This window comes from Megascapheus bottae, chromosome 7, assembly GCF_031878675.1.
Source record: "Megascapheus bottae isolate mThoBot1 chromosome 7, mThoBot2.hap1, whole genome shotgun sequence".
NCBI lineage: Eukaryota > Metazoa > Chordata > Mammalia > Rodentia > Geomyidae > Megascapheus > Megascapheus bottae.
Genome location: NC_143515.1, coordinates 32,522,158 through 32,538,750, shown reverse-complemented (window position 1 = coordinate 32,538,750; position 16,593 = coordinate 32,522,158). Strand labels below are relative to the sequence as shown.

Genomic DNA, 16,593 nt, shown 5'->3' with positions numbered 1-16,593 from the left:
ATTGTAATTTGAGCAGCATAGAGTGGAAAGGGAAGTTTACAGTAGCACTGAGTGAAAAAGATAAGTGAAACACACTGGCCCTCAATTCTACCCCCAGTATTGGCACACACACACACACACACACACACACACACACACACACACACACACGATGCAGTTATCTAAGATGAGAAGAAGAAAAGGCAAATGCATGATATGAGAGAAATCTACCACATTAGAGCCAAGAGCTCATGGTTATCCTGGGGACAAAGGCTATCCTGGGGCCTAGCCAGTGAAGCAAAGTAGCATAAAGTCCACCCTGAGAAAGGCCTCATCATTTAGGATCATTTATTTATTTATTCAGTACCCATTTAATTATTCAGGGCAGCAAGATGTGCTATAATACTTCAATTAATCACTAAACACACAGGGCTAGTATCACTGGTCCACTTGATTTGTGAGGTTCAGCTGTGGCCTGGGATCACATTAAATTCAAAGGTCGAGGCCTCCAATGGAGGCCTGAGTGTCTGAATTCCTCAGAGAATGCAAGTGCACCTAGATTTCCAACCTAAATTTCCCACCTGAGGATCTGGAGTTACTGGGTGGACAAGATCAAATATGTGAAGTAGACAAAACACTAAATGTGTCCTGTACTGCTCCTTCTTGCCTTGCTGGTTCCCACACCACTCGCCGCAAAGGACCAGCACAAGCAAAATCTGCTCCTAGTGTCTATTCCAGGAGAACCCCAGGGAGACAGGCATTTGCACAGGCACAGCAATGAGTCACTGCAGTCAAGCTGCAGGGCCCTGTGTTCCACTTCAGAGGCCACAAGAGGCACAGCTGGATGGGGAGTGGGCGATGGCGACTGAGAGGACAGGAAAGGAGAACCGAGTAGAAGGACACAGGGTGGAGGATCATTGTAGGAAGCTTACTAAATTTTGCTGAAAACCATTTCTTGAGCCCTTGGCTCGTGCCTGTATTCCTAGCTAGCGCAGAGGCTGCGGACTGAGGATTGCTCTTCAAAGACAGCCTATGCAGGAATGATCATTCCTGTGACATAATTTTGTGTGACACTTATTTCTAATTTACCATCAAAAAGCCAAAAGAAGAGCTCTGGCTGATATGGTTGAGACCTGGCTTTAAGCCAAAAAAGCTCAGAGGGAGTGCTCAGACCCTGAGTTCAAACCACAGGACCCACACAATAAAACAAAAAACTTTCCTGAAATATAATTCATCACACCATTTAGACGTACACTAGTCAGAGGCACAATAGTACATTTTCAGAATGAAACCAAATGTAGTCTATATTGCATTGTTTTTTACTCATACTTGAGGCCAATGCACAGTCACTTGATCCATATCTACTTCTACCATTATCCTCGGGTCCCAGCTTCCTGAGGATTATTAGAATGGTTCACCAGTACCTCCCTACTTTTACACACCTGAATGTGTATCATTTTTCCTACTAGTCATTTTCACAAAGACGTTACAATTGAATAAATTGATTTTAAAACGTTGAATTTTGGAGAAGATGGCAGATGGATAACTGACCCAACTAAGTCCCCTGAGGAAGCAGAACTTGAGGGTCCCATCAAGCTTTTCACATCTAGACAGTCACTCCAACGTAGCTATTGTTTATACAGAGATTTATACCAAAGAAGAAAATTATAAACTGCTTGCATAAGAAGACAGAATTCGGTATCCACATACAGTGATTGTGCCAGCAGTCACAACAGCAGTGGCTGCAGTGGTGGTCATATCTGAGCCCTGGAGCTATCCAAGTACCTCTAGGAGGAACGTAAACATTAGGGATGGAGCCCACAGGCCACCTGGCTACACTGGGACAGAGACAACTCATCATATAATGGACCGGAAGCTGTTCTTAGGAGAGGATCACAAGGGCTCAATAGCTATGTACGTATGATCATAGAACGTTCTCTAGGATCAAAATGAACTCTAAGAAATGGAATCAAGAGATTTTTTATTGTACTGTTTGCAATTCTTTCTTTTTTTCTTTCTTTTTTCTCCTTGGTATATTCTCTTTTGTCACTATTTTTTAAATGTATGTACCCTTTGTCTTTATATACGTTCATTTGATTTGGGGAGGAGAAGGGAAAGCAAAGGGACAAAGGCTAAACCATCAGCAGTGAGACTCACTAGCCACTGTTGGAAATGAACTATATAACCTGGCAGGGGCAGGGAAGAGGAAAGGGGAAAAACTGGGAGATAATGAGGGAGCAGATAATCCTGTTTAAAAGGCAATGTACTCATTAACTGATTTATCTGATTGTAACCCCTCTGTAAATCACCCTAACAGTAAAAATGTTTAAATTTCAAAAAAAAGAGATGAAAAGAGGACCAGGAGTTTGGCCTAGTGGTAGAGTGCTTGCCCAGCATGCACAAAGACCCAGGTTCGATTCCTCGGTACCACATACATGAAAAAAGGTGGAAGTGGTGCTGAGGCTCAAGTGGTAGAGCTCTAGCCTTGAGAAAGTCCAAGGACAGTGCTCAGGCCCTGAAATCAAGTCGAGGACTGGCAAAGAAAAAAAAAGAGAGATGAAAAGAAATGAACAAATGTATATATAACGGCACAAAAGAAACTGATCAGTACCTTTGACATTGTCAAGGTGGCAATGTTACAACAAACATTGACAATTATGAAAAACTTCCCTGATTCTAAAACTTCAATAAACATGAAAGTGAAAAGAAATCCCTAATATCATATTGGTTTGCAACTTACAATTGAGCACATTTATACTTCACATTAAATTATTAACAAATCTTTCCCGCCAACCAAATGAAAAGATTTCTGCTTCTAACTCTTGCAAGTCAGGAAGCTGAGATCAGAGGATTGGGGTTGGAAATCAGCTTGGGCATGAAAGCCCCTTGGGCTCTTATCTCTAGTTAATCACAAATGAGAGTTGCAGTTTCAGTAGAGGTCTGATCATGAACAAAAATGCTCATGGACCAGGTCTGGAGTTTGCCCTAGCAGTAGAGTGCTTCCCTAGCAAGCACAAAGACCCGGGTTTGATATCTTGGTACCACATACATAGAAAACGGGAGAAGTGGTGCTGTGGCTCAAGTGCTAGAGCTTCAGCCTTGAGAAAGCCCAAAGACAGTGCTAAGGCCCTGAGCTCAGTCTACAGGACTGGCTCATAAATAAATAAATAAATAAATACCATCACTCATGGATCCCCCATCCTTTAAACCAGCATTGGTGGAATGTCTCACATGACCAGGTATTGTAACTATAGTATCTAAGAGAGTAGATTTCATCAATACAGCACAGCCTTAGTTGGATCATACCCAATGGGAATTTGCTATTTGATTTTTTTTTTTGATCGAGGGGTTTGAACTCAGGCCTTGGGCATTGTCTCTGAGCCACAGTGCCATTCCAGTTTTCTGGTGTTGAATTGGAGATAACAGTCTCCTCGACTACGGTACCCAGGCTTCTTTGAAACTGTGATCCTCTGATCTCAGCCTCTTCAGTAGCTAGGATTACAGACATGAGCCACCAGCACCTGGCTCTTTCGCTACTTTCAAGACAAAATGTGGAATGCTGGTCTGTGATGTCCCACACATCATGTCGCACATGAACATCCCAAATGAACATCCTATGACTCCATCTTCTTAAAACAGACAATCACTAAGCCATTGGTTTGATTTCTGGAGCTCTTGATGGGAAATGGATGGTTGATACTGCCTTTGTACAACTATTTAAAGAGAATAAAAATATACACAAGAATGAAAACAAAGATTGTTTCTATAATAAATGTGTCTTGTGTATATGCCTCTACAGTAGCTGTGGACTCTGCTAACAATCTGAACAGATGGCCTACTCATATGCTGTCTACCCAATACAGAAAACATGCAGAGACTTGGGGAATATCACAGAAGCTGGGCTGGAGATGTAGGCTCGTGAGGGCAAGCCTCATGAGGTTGAGCCAGTTATTACCATGGACAGTACTGATTTACCTAGGCAGGAGTAAAGTCATCTTGACATAGAAATAATCATCACAATTGTAGAAAGGTAACGCTAGTTGGTTTTCTGTGCAATGTTTCTCAGCAACTATAAGTACACAAACCAATAGATTACTATGTAGAGTTTGCAATAGGAGCCTTGCTCCAGAATATGCTTGATAGTTTCATGTTAAGTAAAACCAGTTAATTTCAACTAGAATGACATCCTTTTTATCTTGGACTCCATATTCATTCCTTTTCTTCTGACACAAATTGTGGGGACTGGTCTGGCTATCACTGGAAGAAGCACAGAAATGGTGAGATAAAGGGTAAGCCAATTTAGCAGTGACACGGACTAGACACTATGTTGGAAATGAACGATATAACTTCAAGTGGGGAGAAGGCAAACCCGGGGGAGAATGAGGGAGGCGGTAACATTGTTCAAAAGGAAATGTACTCGTTACCTGACTTAAGTAACTGTACCCCCTATGTATATCATCTTTACAATAAAAGCCTTTTAAGTCAGACAGAAGTCTGCCTTCCTCTGTGTATTCCATTTCTTTAGTATTTGCTTCTAATGGGCAGAGACTACTTTTCAAAGTATCAGGGCTATGCAAAAAAGAGACCTGTATCTCTAGGAGTTGACATCTATGAGTATGAGAATGCACAACTCGTGGTGTACTAGGGGCTCATGCCTGTAATCATAGCTACTCAGGAAGACCACAGTTCAAAGCCATCCCAGTTAAGAAAGTCTGTGACAAGACTCTTATGTACAGTTAAGCCACGAGCCAGAAGTGGTACTATGGCTTAAGCAATAGAGCACAGCCTTGATCAAAAAAGCTCAAGGCACAGAATCCAGAAAAAAAAATAAACTATAAAAGAATTGGTGGGGGGGGAAACCACACGGGTGGGGGGTGGGGAGGAGGGTAATGGGTACCAAGACATGTGAAAGGGTATCAATGTATGTGAATTAATGCACCTTCTATCTGGCAAATATCATGTAAAATTTTTATTAATTACAATAAAAAATTAAAAAAAAGAATTGCTGGGTGGGGCCTGGAGTTTGGCCTATGGTAGAGTGCTTGCCTAGCATGCACGAAGACCTGGGTTTGATTCCTCGGTACCACATATGTAGAAAAGACAGAACTGGTGCTGTGGCTCAAGTGGTAGAGCTCTAGCCTTGAGAAAGCTCAGGCCCTGACTTCAAGCCCCAGGACTGGCCAAAAAAAAAAGTCCTTGTGAGATTCTTATCTCCAATCAGCCATTCAAAAACTACAAGTAGACTGGAATGTGGCTTAGTGGTACAGTGCTTGCCACACATGCATGAAACCCTGAGTTGGATTCCTCAGTACCATATAAACAGAAATAGCCAAAAGGGGTGCTGTGGCTCAAGTGATAGAGTGCTAGCTTTAAGCAAAAGAAGCCCATGGATGGTGCCCAGACCCTGAGTTCAAGCGAAAGAACTGGCAAAAAAAAAAAAGGATTGCTGGGAAAAGATCTTCCTTTTCAAGCCATATATCAAAGTCCTCATATCCAATATACGCAAAGAGCTTAAGAAACCAACCCCTACCAAACCTTATAAAGCAATCACTTAATGGGCAAGGGAGCTAAGTAGAGATTTCTCAGAAGAGGTGAGAATGGCAAAGATACACTTGAGGAAATGCTCATCAACCCTGGCCATAAAGGAAACGCAAATTAAAACAACTCTGAAGTTCCATCTCACCCCTGTCAGATTGTCCAACATTGTGAATTTGAACTGCAAATATTGTTGGAAATCTTGGGGGGAAAGTAACTCTTCTACATATTGGTGGGAATGTAAAGGAGTACAACCTCTCTGAACAGCAGTATGAGGTTCCTCAAAAAAACTAAACACAGACCGTTTTTATTGCTTCGCTATTCATAATAGGCAAGATATAGAGCAACTCAGATGCCCCACAATAGATGAGTGGATCCAAACTATGTGGTACCTATACACAATGGAATTTTACACAGCCATTAGGAAGAATAAAGTAATATCATCTGCAAGGAAATAGAACTAGAACAAATCATGTTAGGTGAGCTAAGCCAAACTCAGAGACACAAATCGTGCATGTTCTTTTGGATGTGCAAGAATGAGATCTAAAATGCATTGGGATATAAATTAGAAAGGATTCTAGATAATCACAAACATTGAGAACAAAAGAGGGCACCATTAGGAGAGAAACAAAAATGCAAAGCCCATGTGCCTCTTTTTATTCATATAAAATTCAGAAATGAACTCCAAAAGGTGGAGGGAAGAAACATCCTTTTTCCCCCTTTCTTTTGTTTAGTTTTTAATTTTTGATGATCTGTCTTCTTTACCTTATGTATGGTGTATTCAAGTATACCTCTTCAGAAGGGTTTGGGAGGTGTACAGAACTCAAGGGTAAAATGACAAAAACAGCAGTGGAGCCCACTGGACACCAACGAAAGTGAGCTACATAACTTGTGGATAGAGTCAAGAGGGACTGGGAGAGCATGAGGGAACGGAAGATACTGTATAAATGGAAATATACTTATTACCTGACTTGTGCAATTGCAATACCTCTGTATACCACCACTACAATAAGAATAAAGTAAATTAAGTTTTAAAATGAAATAAAAAAGAATGCAAAACCTAATAGGTTTTCCAAGAACCAGTTCCTAAGTGAACAAGAGAAATATAAAGAGGGATCCAAGTCCAACATGGCTAGAACAACCCAGAATAAGGATTTCAGGGGCAAGAAACTAGAAAGCAAGTGCCTTAGATGACATCATCCTCTACAAGGTATCATCAACACTACTCTTCAACTAGGTAAAAAGCTCTTTCATTCTGCTTCTACTATTTGAAAATTCAAATGGCTCAACTAAACGGTTTCAGAACAATGAAGTTTTCAATCTCAAAGTCCCTTTCCTTATCCCTCAAACATGTGAACTATATATGCAATATGTAATTATCAGATAATATAGAAAGCAAAATAAGCAAATTAAAAATAACTATTAATGAACATTGGTGAGAAACACTGAGGTGATGTCCTCAATATAAGAACGTAGACGAAAGGGGATTTCCTGTCTGTCTTGCAGGACCTCAAGTCACCAAAGATCAAGCATTAAAGAGCTACTAGAGCTCTCCTGCCATTCTCTACCCAAACCCAGCTTCTGGTTCAGATTCTGATCTTGTGATTGGCTACTCCAGGCCTTTCAACTGCCTGAGTAATGACATCATTCTCCCACTGAACCTATCACTACTTGGTAGAATCTTGGGGTTTCCATGGCATCGTCCAGGCGTATATTTGGATCATCGCTAGTGACCAGTGTCCAGTGAGCTCCGTACTGGACACACTCTTGCTCTTTAGCTTCAGCTACGCACACATCCTCTAGTGTCATTCTTCATCCCTTGTTTCTCCAGTTGATATTACCCATTGTCTCAGTATGTCAGGTAAGAAGAAAAAGGGATTTAGAGTTTTCATTAGACTCCCCTGCTCCCTAAATTTAATAGTAGAATCAAAACAGCTTCAAGTATTGAATTAGAAATGTTGGGCTGTGATGTTTACTAGGTATATATGACTTAGCCACATGATTTACTTTGTGACAAAAATCTGTTGCTTTGTCTGCAACATGAAGAAAATGAATTGTTTATCTTGTGATAGCTTTGTTTTCCAGCACTGTATTTTTTTTGCCCGTCTTGGGCTTGAGCTCAGGGCTTGAGCACTGTCCTTGGACTTTCTCAAGGCTAGCAGTCTACCACTTGAGCCTCAGCACCACTTCCAGATTTTTGCTATGTATGTGGGGTACCGAGGAATCGATCCCAGGTCTTCATGCATGCTAGGCAAGCACTCTACTATTAGGCCAAACTCCCGGGCCTCCAGCACTGTATTTTTAATGACATTTATGAATGGAGAATGAAGCTACAGATTTCTTCAGAGAGTCAATTTTAAACAAACTAATGGAGAAGGAAACCTAGTCGTGTTGAAATCCCTATACCAAGATACTTCATTTGTAACAGTATCCTCTAAAAATTAGTTCCACTTTGGTATTTCAAATGTAGTAAAAATTTTTTAATTGGAGAATTTATTAACATTGATTTTTACATCATATTTTAAATGACAAGTTTAACCAACAAGTGTTCCAGGAGGGAATCTCTATTTACAATCACTGGGACTTAGTATTTAGAACTTAATCAAAACTAGGCTAAGGGATTGTATGTCATAGAAACATATTAATTTATGAAATAAAACATTATGTCTCTAGAGTCATAGGTTTTGATGTCTATATAGTTACGTTTATATCAAATGTAGTAAATTTAAGCATAGTGTGTGTTTCCATATTTCTGCTCAGACAAGGTAAAGAGAAAAACAGGAAGAGAGAGGGGATGACGGGACTAGAACGAGGCAGATGATCTAGAAGGAAAGGTTCACCAGGAACTAGAGGTGAAGAAAAGATGAAGAAGGTGATGAGAAATAAGACAGAGCCAAAGACATGAAGAGCATGGAGACATTCTCAAGAAAACAGCGGTGGTTTCAATAGAATGTTGAAGAGGATCAAACATTTTTAAATCCACACACAGAAAACCGAGGGCAATCTAACCAGAGCCAGGCAAAATGAAGTTAGTGTTAGCCACATTGATGGACCAAAAGCCAACTAAGGTTAAAACAGAGAATCATTAAAAGCAGTTTCTGAGATGTCACTTTTAGCTGGTTCCTGCTTTAGGTTTGTTATGTGTTTTTTTTTTTCTAGTTGACTGTGAATACAGATGATGCTTTGAACGAGCCTTTTGTCAACCTGACTAACTTAGGGCCGGCACAGGTGCCAGCCACTCCTTTAGCTTTCTTTGTTTTAGCTAGGTTTTTTTTGAAGATATGAAATTTTAGGTCAGGCAAACCTTGAACCATGATCCTACCACCTAGGAAGGACTCTCTTGTACCTTGGGCCACAGTCATGATCTACTAACAGAGGGCTTATTTGATTGAGATGAGGTGTTCAGTAACCAGCCTAGATGGATCTCAAACCACTGTCCAGCAGACTGTTTCCCAAATAGGATTAGAGAAGGGAGCTACTGAGCCTTGACAGTTTGCAATGTAAACATTTTAGATATGTATTCCAAATTATTTTAAGGAATATTTCTTGAGAGGGATTACACAGAAGGTTCTGTAATATATTTCAACATTACTTTTCATTCTTATATTTAGACTTCATGGAAGTGTGTGTGTGTGTGTGTGTGTGTGTGTGTGTGTGTGTGTGTGTGTGTGCTTGTATTTATACCAAGATTTAAACTCCAAGCTTGACACTGTCTCTGAGCTTTTTAGCTTATAGGTAGAGCTCTACAACTCATCAGGTCTCCAATTCCAGGTTTTGATATTTAACCGTTAATAAGAGTCCTACAGACTTTATGGGAAGGACTGGCTTGAAATAATAATTTTCAAACCTCAAGCTCCAGTAGTTAGGATTACAGCCTTGAATCATGAGAGCTGAACATGCATTTTTTAATAAAGTATTCTAATTTGTATCAGAAGCAGGTTTCAACTAAAAGCTGTAAATAATGATGATAATGATAGAATTCTAAGTGTTTATTTTACATTTGTATCAATATTTTTCTCAGATTGGTTTTCAAACGTTTATATATATATATATATATTTTTACTGTTATATAAGGGTTACATGATATTTGCCAGATAGATGGTGCATTAATTCCCATTTCAAACGGTTTTTAAAGATTTTTTGATGCTGCTATTTATACTAAGTTGATTTAAATACCCAGCTAGAACAATTAATATCTTTACATTGAGGTATGATATTTAGAGAAATCATTTTGGTTTGTCTTTCTTTGTTCTGATTTTTTCTTTTCTACATTTGTGCTATATTGTCCAATCTGGTATTAATGTCCTGACAAAAGTGATTGTCTGGGACTAGGAGTTTGGCCTACTGGTAGAGTGTTTGCCTCGCATGCACGAAAAAGCCAGGTTCAATTCTTTGGTACCACATACATTGGAAAAAAAAACAACAAAGTCAGAAGTGGTCCTGAGGCTCAAGTGGTAGAGCTCTAGCCTTGAGAAAGTCCAAGGACAGTGCCGAGGCCCTGAGCTCAAGCCCAGGACAGGCAAAAAAAAAAAGTGATTGTCTAACCACACTATCCCATGTGCTAGGGATACTAGGTCTCCTGCACATTCAAAAATATTGATCTATGTCAATTATGACCATGTATATGGCAAGAGGGATGATGTAAAAAAAAAAAACAAGTTACCTAACGTCCAGGATATAGGGTCAGAAGACAATGATTAATCATTCTCAATAAGCAAATGGAAATTGAATTGAGAGTGCCATTTATACTACCAAAATTATGAGATACTTAGAATAATTACAAAAGATAGGTGTAAGATGTACATGCTGAAAATTACCAAGCTTTGGTGAGAAAATCAAAGGAGCAGTCGAATAAATGAAGAGTTATCCATGTTCATGAAAAGGAAGATTCACTATTGTCAATCCAGGGAGAAGAATGAGAGATGAGCGATATAAGAACAGATTGGAGGGGTATGCCTTTAAGTGGAGAAAGAAAGCTTTCGCTAAGGAAATTCAACAGCTTCCACAAGCTGAGAAAGACCAGAAAATAGAAATTCTGAGCCTCTGAGCTCTGAAAACTTTCACCTTGTAAACATGATACAACAGTTACATAAACATATTAGGCCCTATTGTCCAAAATAGTCCTTTCCAGAATTTTATCTTGAAAGTATAATTTCAAACATTTCACATGCAGAAGTATAAGAATAAAATCTGTATTTAAAAACAGCATGGGGGCTGGGAGTTTGGCCTAGTGGTAGAGTGCTTGCCTAGCATGCATGAAGATGCAGGATCAATTCCTTGGTATCACACACATAGAAAAAAGCTAGAAGTGGTGCTGAGGCTCTAGTAGTAGAGCTCTGGCCTTGAGAAAGTCCAAGGACAGTGCTCAGGCCCTGAGCTCAAGAACAGGACTAGCAAAAACAAAGCGTGACTGCTTGAATATTTACATTTAATGCATTTTTCTGCTTCCACACACATTACACCTATACCAACTTCAGTTCAACTCCCAGAATACAAAACGCGCACACACACACACACACACACATGCACACGCACACACACACACACACGCGCACACACACACACACATATAATTCAAAACCACTTTCTAATCCTGTGATGGTTTTTGTCTGAAATAGATGAGAAAATGTTTGTTTTCACAACATTGCATATGTAATAAGATCACTTTATTTATTGGTAAGTGTACTATAATGAATATTTGACATACATCCAAATTAGCTTTAATGTCTTTCTATTTTGTTCCATATCAGTCATGTATAATATGTCACTTACATTCATTATTCAATATTATTACTGATATCATTGTTTTCAGCATGTATAATATATCATTGATGAGTGACTTGAAGTTCAGAACGTCTCAGTCTTCTTTTTTTTTTGCCAGTCCTGGGCTTGAGCTCAGGGCCTGAGCACTGTCCTTGGACTTTCTCAAGGCTAGAGCTCTACCACTTGAGCCTCAACACCACTTCTAGCTTTTTTCTGTGTATGTGGTACCAAGGAATCGAACCCGGGTCTTCATGCATGCTAGGCAAGCACTTCAACCACTAGGCCAAACTCCTGGCCCCTTCCTTTTCTTCTTTTGTGTGGGTCATGGGTTTTGACAAGGGCCTGGGAGAATCCCTCAGCTCTTCAGCTCAGAGCTACCATCCTACCCTAGAGCCAAGTCCCAGTTCCCGTTTTCTGGAGCTTAATTGGAAATAAGAGTCTCAGGTCTTTTTGTGCTCCAGCTGATTTTGAACCCTAATCCTCAGATCTCAGCCTCCTGAGTAGCTAGGATTACCGGAGTGAGCCACCCAACCCAGCAGAGGGTTTCAGGTTTCCTACAAAAAGTATATTGGGAACTCTGAGGTGGTCATTGTATTCTTTACTTATCTTCTGGTCTGTGTTTTAAGTAAGCACTAAAAATGGCCAGAGATTTCTATAAGGTTACACAATAACAAGAAAAATGCAAACTATTTTCTCAAGACCAACATCCACTGGCTTATAGGAAGTTCAAGTTCTCCTGATTTCTGGGCATTCTTCACCTGCTCACCCTTTGGAACACGGTGCTCATAGTAATTCAAAAGAAGTATTTGAGCCAATCAGGCTGGCCTCTGCCCCTAGGTTTCCTGCTCTTGAATGGGTGATCTAACAAGTACACTGAGGATACCTGAGATTCAAAAGGCTCACATGCTAGGACACAGTTAGGAGTGACTCAGGGAAAGTCAGGACAAGAAGGAGAAGCCTGCTTCTGCCTAGGAAACAGCACAGGAACCACTTGGTGTCTCCTGTTGAACCTCTTTGCCAAGTTCATCAGAAGAATGTGGGTGGCTATTGGAATGAGAGCATTCCCAGTCAGTCACAGCCAGCTTCCAATATGCTGTTCCTCCAAAACAGTGAGAGTTGGGCAACCTTATCCATTTTTTAACCACCCCTTGCTTCTTGCAGACAATTTCCAGCATCCATCTTTACTTGGAGCTGCAAACTCACTACAGCTTCCTCTTCCTGTGGAGAACGATGCCACTTCTCTAACAGGCAACAGCTGCAACATCTCCACAGTCTCCACCCCAGCCTTCACTTCAGCATGGCCACTGCCATCAACCTCTGGCACCTCTTTGCAGCCACTCACGGGTCTTTGCCAACATTCCAGCACACCCATGCTGTCAGGGGTTACTGGCCAGAGCCACATCTCCACTGCAGCCTCCTCCTGTGCCAGTGCTTTTGAATGGGAGTACACAGGACACAATAAAAAGTCCTCTGCACTGGGAGACTTCACATTGACTCTCATTGACCAGGGCACAGCAGTCCCTTCAATGACTATGACATCTCGATATGCGGATGCAAATGCCATAGTCCCTCTGTATCCATCGCTGTCTGCCAGCCTGGTTCAGGGGACGTTATCTCACATTCCACAACAAGAGAGTAGTAGCTTGTTACTTCCCTGCCAACGAAACAACCAAATTTACTACTATAACCAAAGCACAGTGGGCCCTCTATTATCTGGAGAACCTGGTCCCTGCCTGCAATCATATGGCTCTGTGTCCTATACAGGGAGCAGGGTCTTTGCTCCTCAGCCAGAAATCGTGATGATGCTCCAAGAGGTTCAGCCCGCAAATGTCCCACCACCAGTCTCCACTTCTGGAATCTACTACTCTGTGTCTGCTCAACACCACCCAGAAACCAATGTTCAAGGTAAGCACAGACAACAGAAAGGAACAGGATTAGCAGCACAAAAACGAGGGGCTGACCTGCATCTGCATAGAGTCTCCACTACTCCACAAATATAGTCTAAATCCTCAGTCTCACCCACCACACTCACAAGGAGACCTCCAATTTCTGCCATGAGGCAGAGGGCCAAGGGTATGGCTCCAGTGGTGGAGCACTGACTGCTTCAAACCTCAGTGCTGCCACTAATTGCACTGGATAATTAAGTAAATACATAAGTGAGGAAATATGGCTGTGCTGCTCTTAGATGCCACCCAAAGCACACTCAGTGAGGCCATGGTCTACATTGTCCTCACAATCCATTCTCCCTAATTAATCCCCTTCTTGTTCGAGTTCTTTGCTTTCATTGGAAAATATGTCAAACATTAGTTTTGATAATAGCAGATAAACTTGCTTTACTGTGTGCAGAGAACCTGCCCAAAGGAAGCAGGTGAGAATATATATTTTGCATATTTCATGGGCAGGAATTCCACCCTGGAGCTGAGCACCACTGAATCATGCCTGTGGCCTAGCTAATCAGGAGCCTGAGAGCTGAGGAACAAATTTCAAAGTCAGCCTGCAAAGTGTTTTCAACATCTCATTGTCAGTTCCCAAATGCAGACAATAGATGCCTAAAAAAAGCGAGAATACATCAGGCCTAAGAAAAAGTCAAGCAGCAAAAGAAAAAAGGCTGAGTTCAAGTCCCAGAAGCATCCAGTGCATGATCACATTCTCTAGCTCTCTATTCTCCCCGTCTCTCCCTCACACACACATGCACATGCACACACACTCAACTCTCAGAAATGCACTCAAAACATGCTAAACCTGTCCTCCCCTCCCTGACTGCCCCTCACTTGCCGTTCTCTCAGATCAGGGTGAGAATCAACACCTATTTTACTTACAGGACACTGGCAATAATCGACAACTATATAAATAGATGACACTTTATAAAGCTGGGTTTTTTGTTGTTTGAACCCAGAGTCAAGAACACAGTAAGGAACTACTTTACTTCTGACCCATACATGATGTCCAAATCATTTCCTACTTTTAAAACTTCTTTCATTTTTATTTCACTGACAACAATTCTATAGAGGAAAAGGGAAAAGAAATAATGAAAATGAATTAGCACAAGTTTTACATAGAGTAGCTATCACGATCTTCCAACTCACGATCCTGTCCATGGTGCTTAAAACTAGCTGCTAGAAACACCTTGCTCAGTGATGACAATGCCCTTAAATCATTGGTGCATAAATGGAGCATGTTACTTACCAGGGACTGATTTCTGCTGTGATTTCTTTACATCAGTAGAAACTTCCCTGGCAATGCATACACTTTTCTAGAATCACAACTTTCTAGAATCATAAATTTTGCCAGTCACAAACTGCAGACAACCCAAGTCCTACAAGCATAAATGTTGAAGTCCTTGAGAGAAACATGTGTCACCTGACTTTGGAGACATTCCAATATCAATCCAGTAGTAAACATTCCTAGTACCTTGGTCTTGCCTCCAGCAAATCCAGACACAGAGAATACGCGTTAGGATGAAATTGAAAGCAAGGTTTGAAAGCCTCTGGTTGCCTTTGAGAAACTAACAGAAAGTCAGGATGCTCCACCTGACATTTAGCAGCTGCAGGTCGACATTAACCTTAGGGCCAAGACAGAAGTCTACATGGAACAAGGCCAATTTGGATACTCTGAGTCTTGAGACAAATGGAATGGAATGTGACAGTGGGTAGCTAAAAGATATCACTGTGATGGTCAAGACATTCATTTTAACCAGATTTTCACCTCCTTCACAGATTTTCAGCAATCCAATATTTCTACTATAACCCACATCAAAGATACAGACACCATCAATGAGATTCTGCTGCAGGAAAACTCTGTGGTCACCAAGTATTCCACTGATCAAGTGTCCAAGAACAAGCACGACACCTTGGAAAGTGTGGATGGAACTCCCGAGGCCAAAGGCCAGCAGCTGCAGCCACAGGGCCTGCTGAAGGAAGAGGAAACTGAGTGTAGCACCCCAGCCAGTGACAAGGCTTCCCTGAACACAGCCCAGACCCCAAAGCCTGCATCCAGCAGGGTGAGCAAAACAAAGAGCCATGGGCAGAATGAGCCCAAAAGGATCAGGGGAAGCAATCCCAAGAAATGTGAAGAAACCAAGCAGTCAGGGAACAAACTGAAAGCAGAAGAGAAGGCAAGCATTCCCAAGATGAAGCACAAGAGAAGCCACCCTGAGCTTAGCCAAGAGACCTTCAAAAGACCTCGAACCAACCTAGGCGTGCAGATGTGGGAGTCAGTGCAGGTTTTTCATGCCCTAGGAAAGAAGAATGAGAAGAAAACTGCAAGCGGCACACGAGACTCTGCCATGAAATCATGGCTGGATATTCCACATGAGGGTAAAGGCCCTAGAAACATTCAAGTCAAGAAGAGGGATAGGAGTGAAAGCCAGTGTCCATCCCCATCCCAGGATGAGCTGCCTCCCCCTGGCAAGGTCAAGTTGGTTCCTTTGCCTTTTCTAACCCCAGAGAAGCCTCAGGCTCGACCCGTTCCTCACAGGCCACAGTCTCTGGCCTCCAGGAGGCCCACTGTACCATACCCTGCACGGCCTCATCCTACCACGGCTCAACCTACCGCAGTCAGCCTGTCTCAACCAGCTTCTGCCAACACGAGTCTCAGAGGTTCCACCAAAGCATCTCAGCCAAGTGTAACCAATACATACACACAGGGATCGGCCAATGCTCCCCAGCCTAGTGTATCTCAGTCTGCTGTTGCTAGGCCTGAACCCCACTCAACCTCATCCAGCGCTTCTGTCCAGCACAAGCCTGTTTCCACTGCTGGGAACGAGTTCCGTTCACCGCCTAAGCCTCATAACCAGTACCTACTCCAAGATTTCAGCCGCCAACCAATTCCATGGAGGAAACCCGATATTCCTGGCCCTGTAGTATCAAATCCCATCACCAAGGAGCAAAGGCCAGAGCGTGAAGCCATGAAAAGGCGGGCCCAGCAAGAGCGTGAGAATGCTGCCCAATACACTGCTTTGGGGAAACTGCAGTTTTTTGTTCAGAGGCAAAGAGATATGGAAGTGTCTCACTACTATGGCTACACAGTGTAAGAGTTGCTGCGATTGTGGGTACCACATGTTTTCCCATATATATATAAAAATATATATGTATATATATATACAAAGATAAATATGAACATTTATATAGGCATATAGTATATTGATATAAATGCATAGATGTTGGTAGAATAATATTACTACAATATATCCAAAACTTAATAAACCTGAACGATTAAATGTAATGAAATTTAATATATGACTAATAAAGAACCCATTTGAGTTTTATGATATTGCAAAGTTTGGCTTCATTTTGGATAGAGTTTGGACTCAAAAGT

The 16,593-nt window shown here is 41.5% G+C and overlaps 1 protein-coding gene and 1 long non-coding RNA gene across 2 annotated transcripts in view; one reads left to right on the top strand and one right to left on the bottom strand.

Annotated features, from left to right (window-relative positions):
• The window catches only part of LOC150060537 (uncharacterized), a 491,819-nt gene that overhangs the window by 56,356 nt on the left and 418,870 nt on the right, over nt 1-16,593 (bottom strand). The window lies entirely within an intron of this gene.
• LOC150060555 (uncharacterized protein C2orf78-like) lies at nt 838-16,309 on the top strand. Its single transcript, XM_090336256.1, is given in 5 exon segments — nt 838-898; nt 7,293-7,319; nt 7,322-7,375; nt 12,439-13,175; nt 14,975-16,309. Coding segments are annotated over 5 exon segments (2,214 nt in total).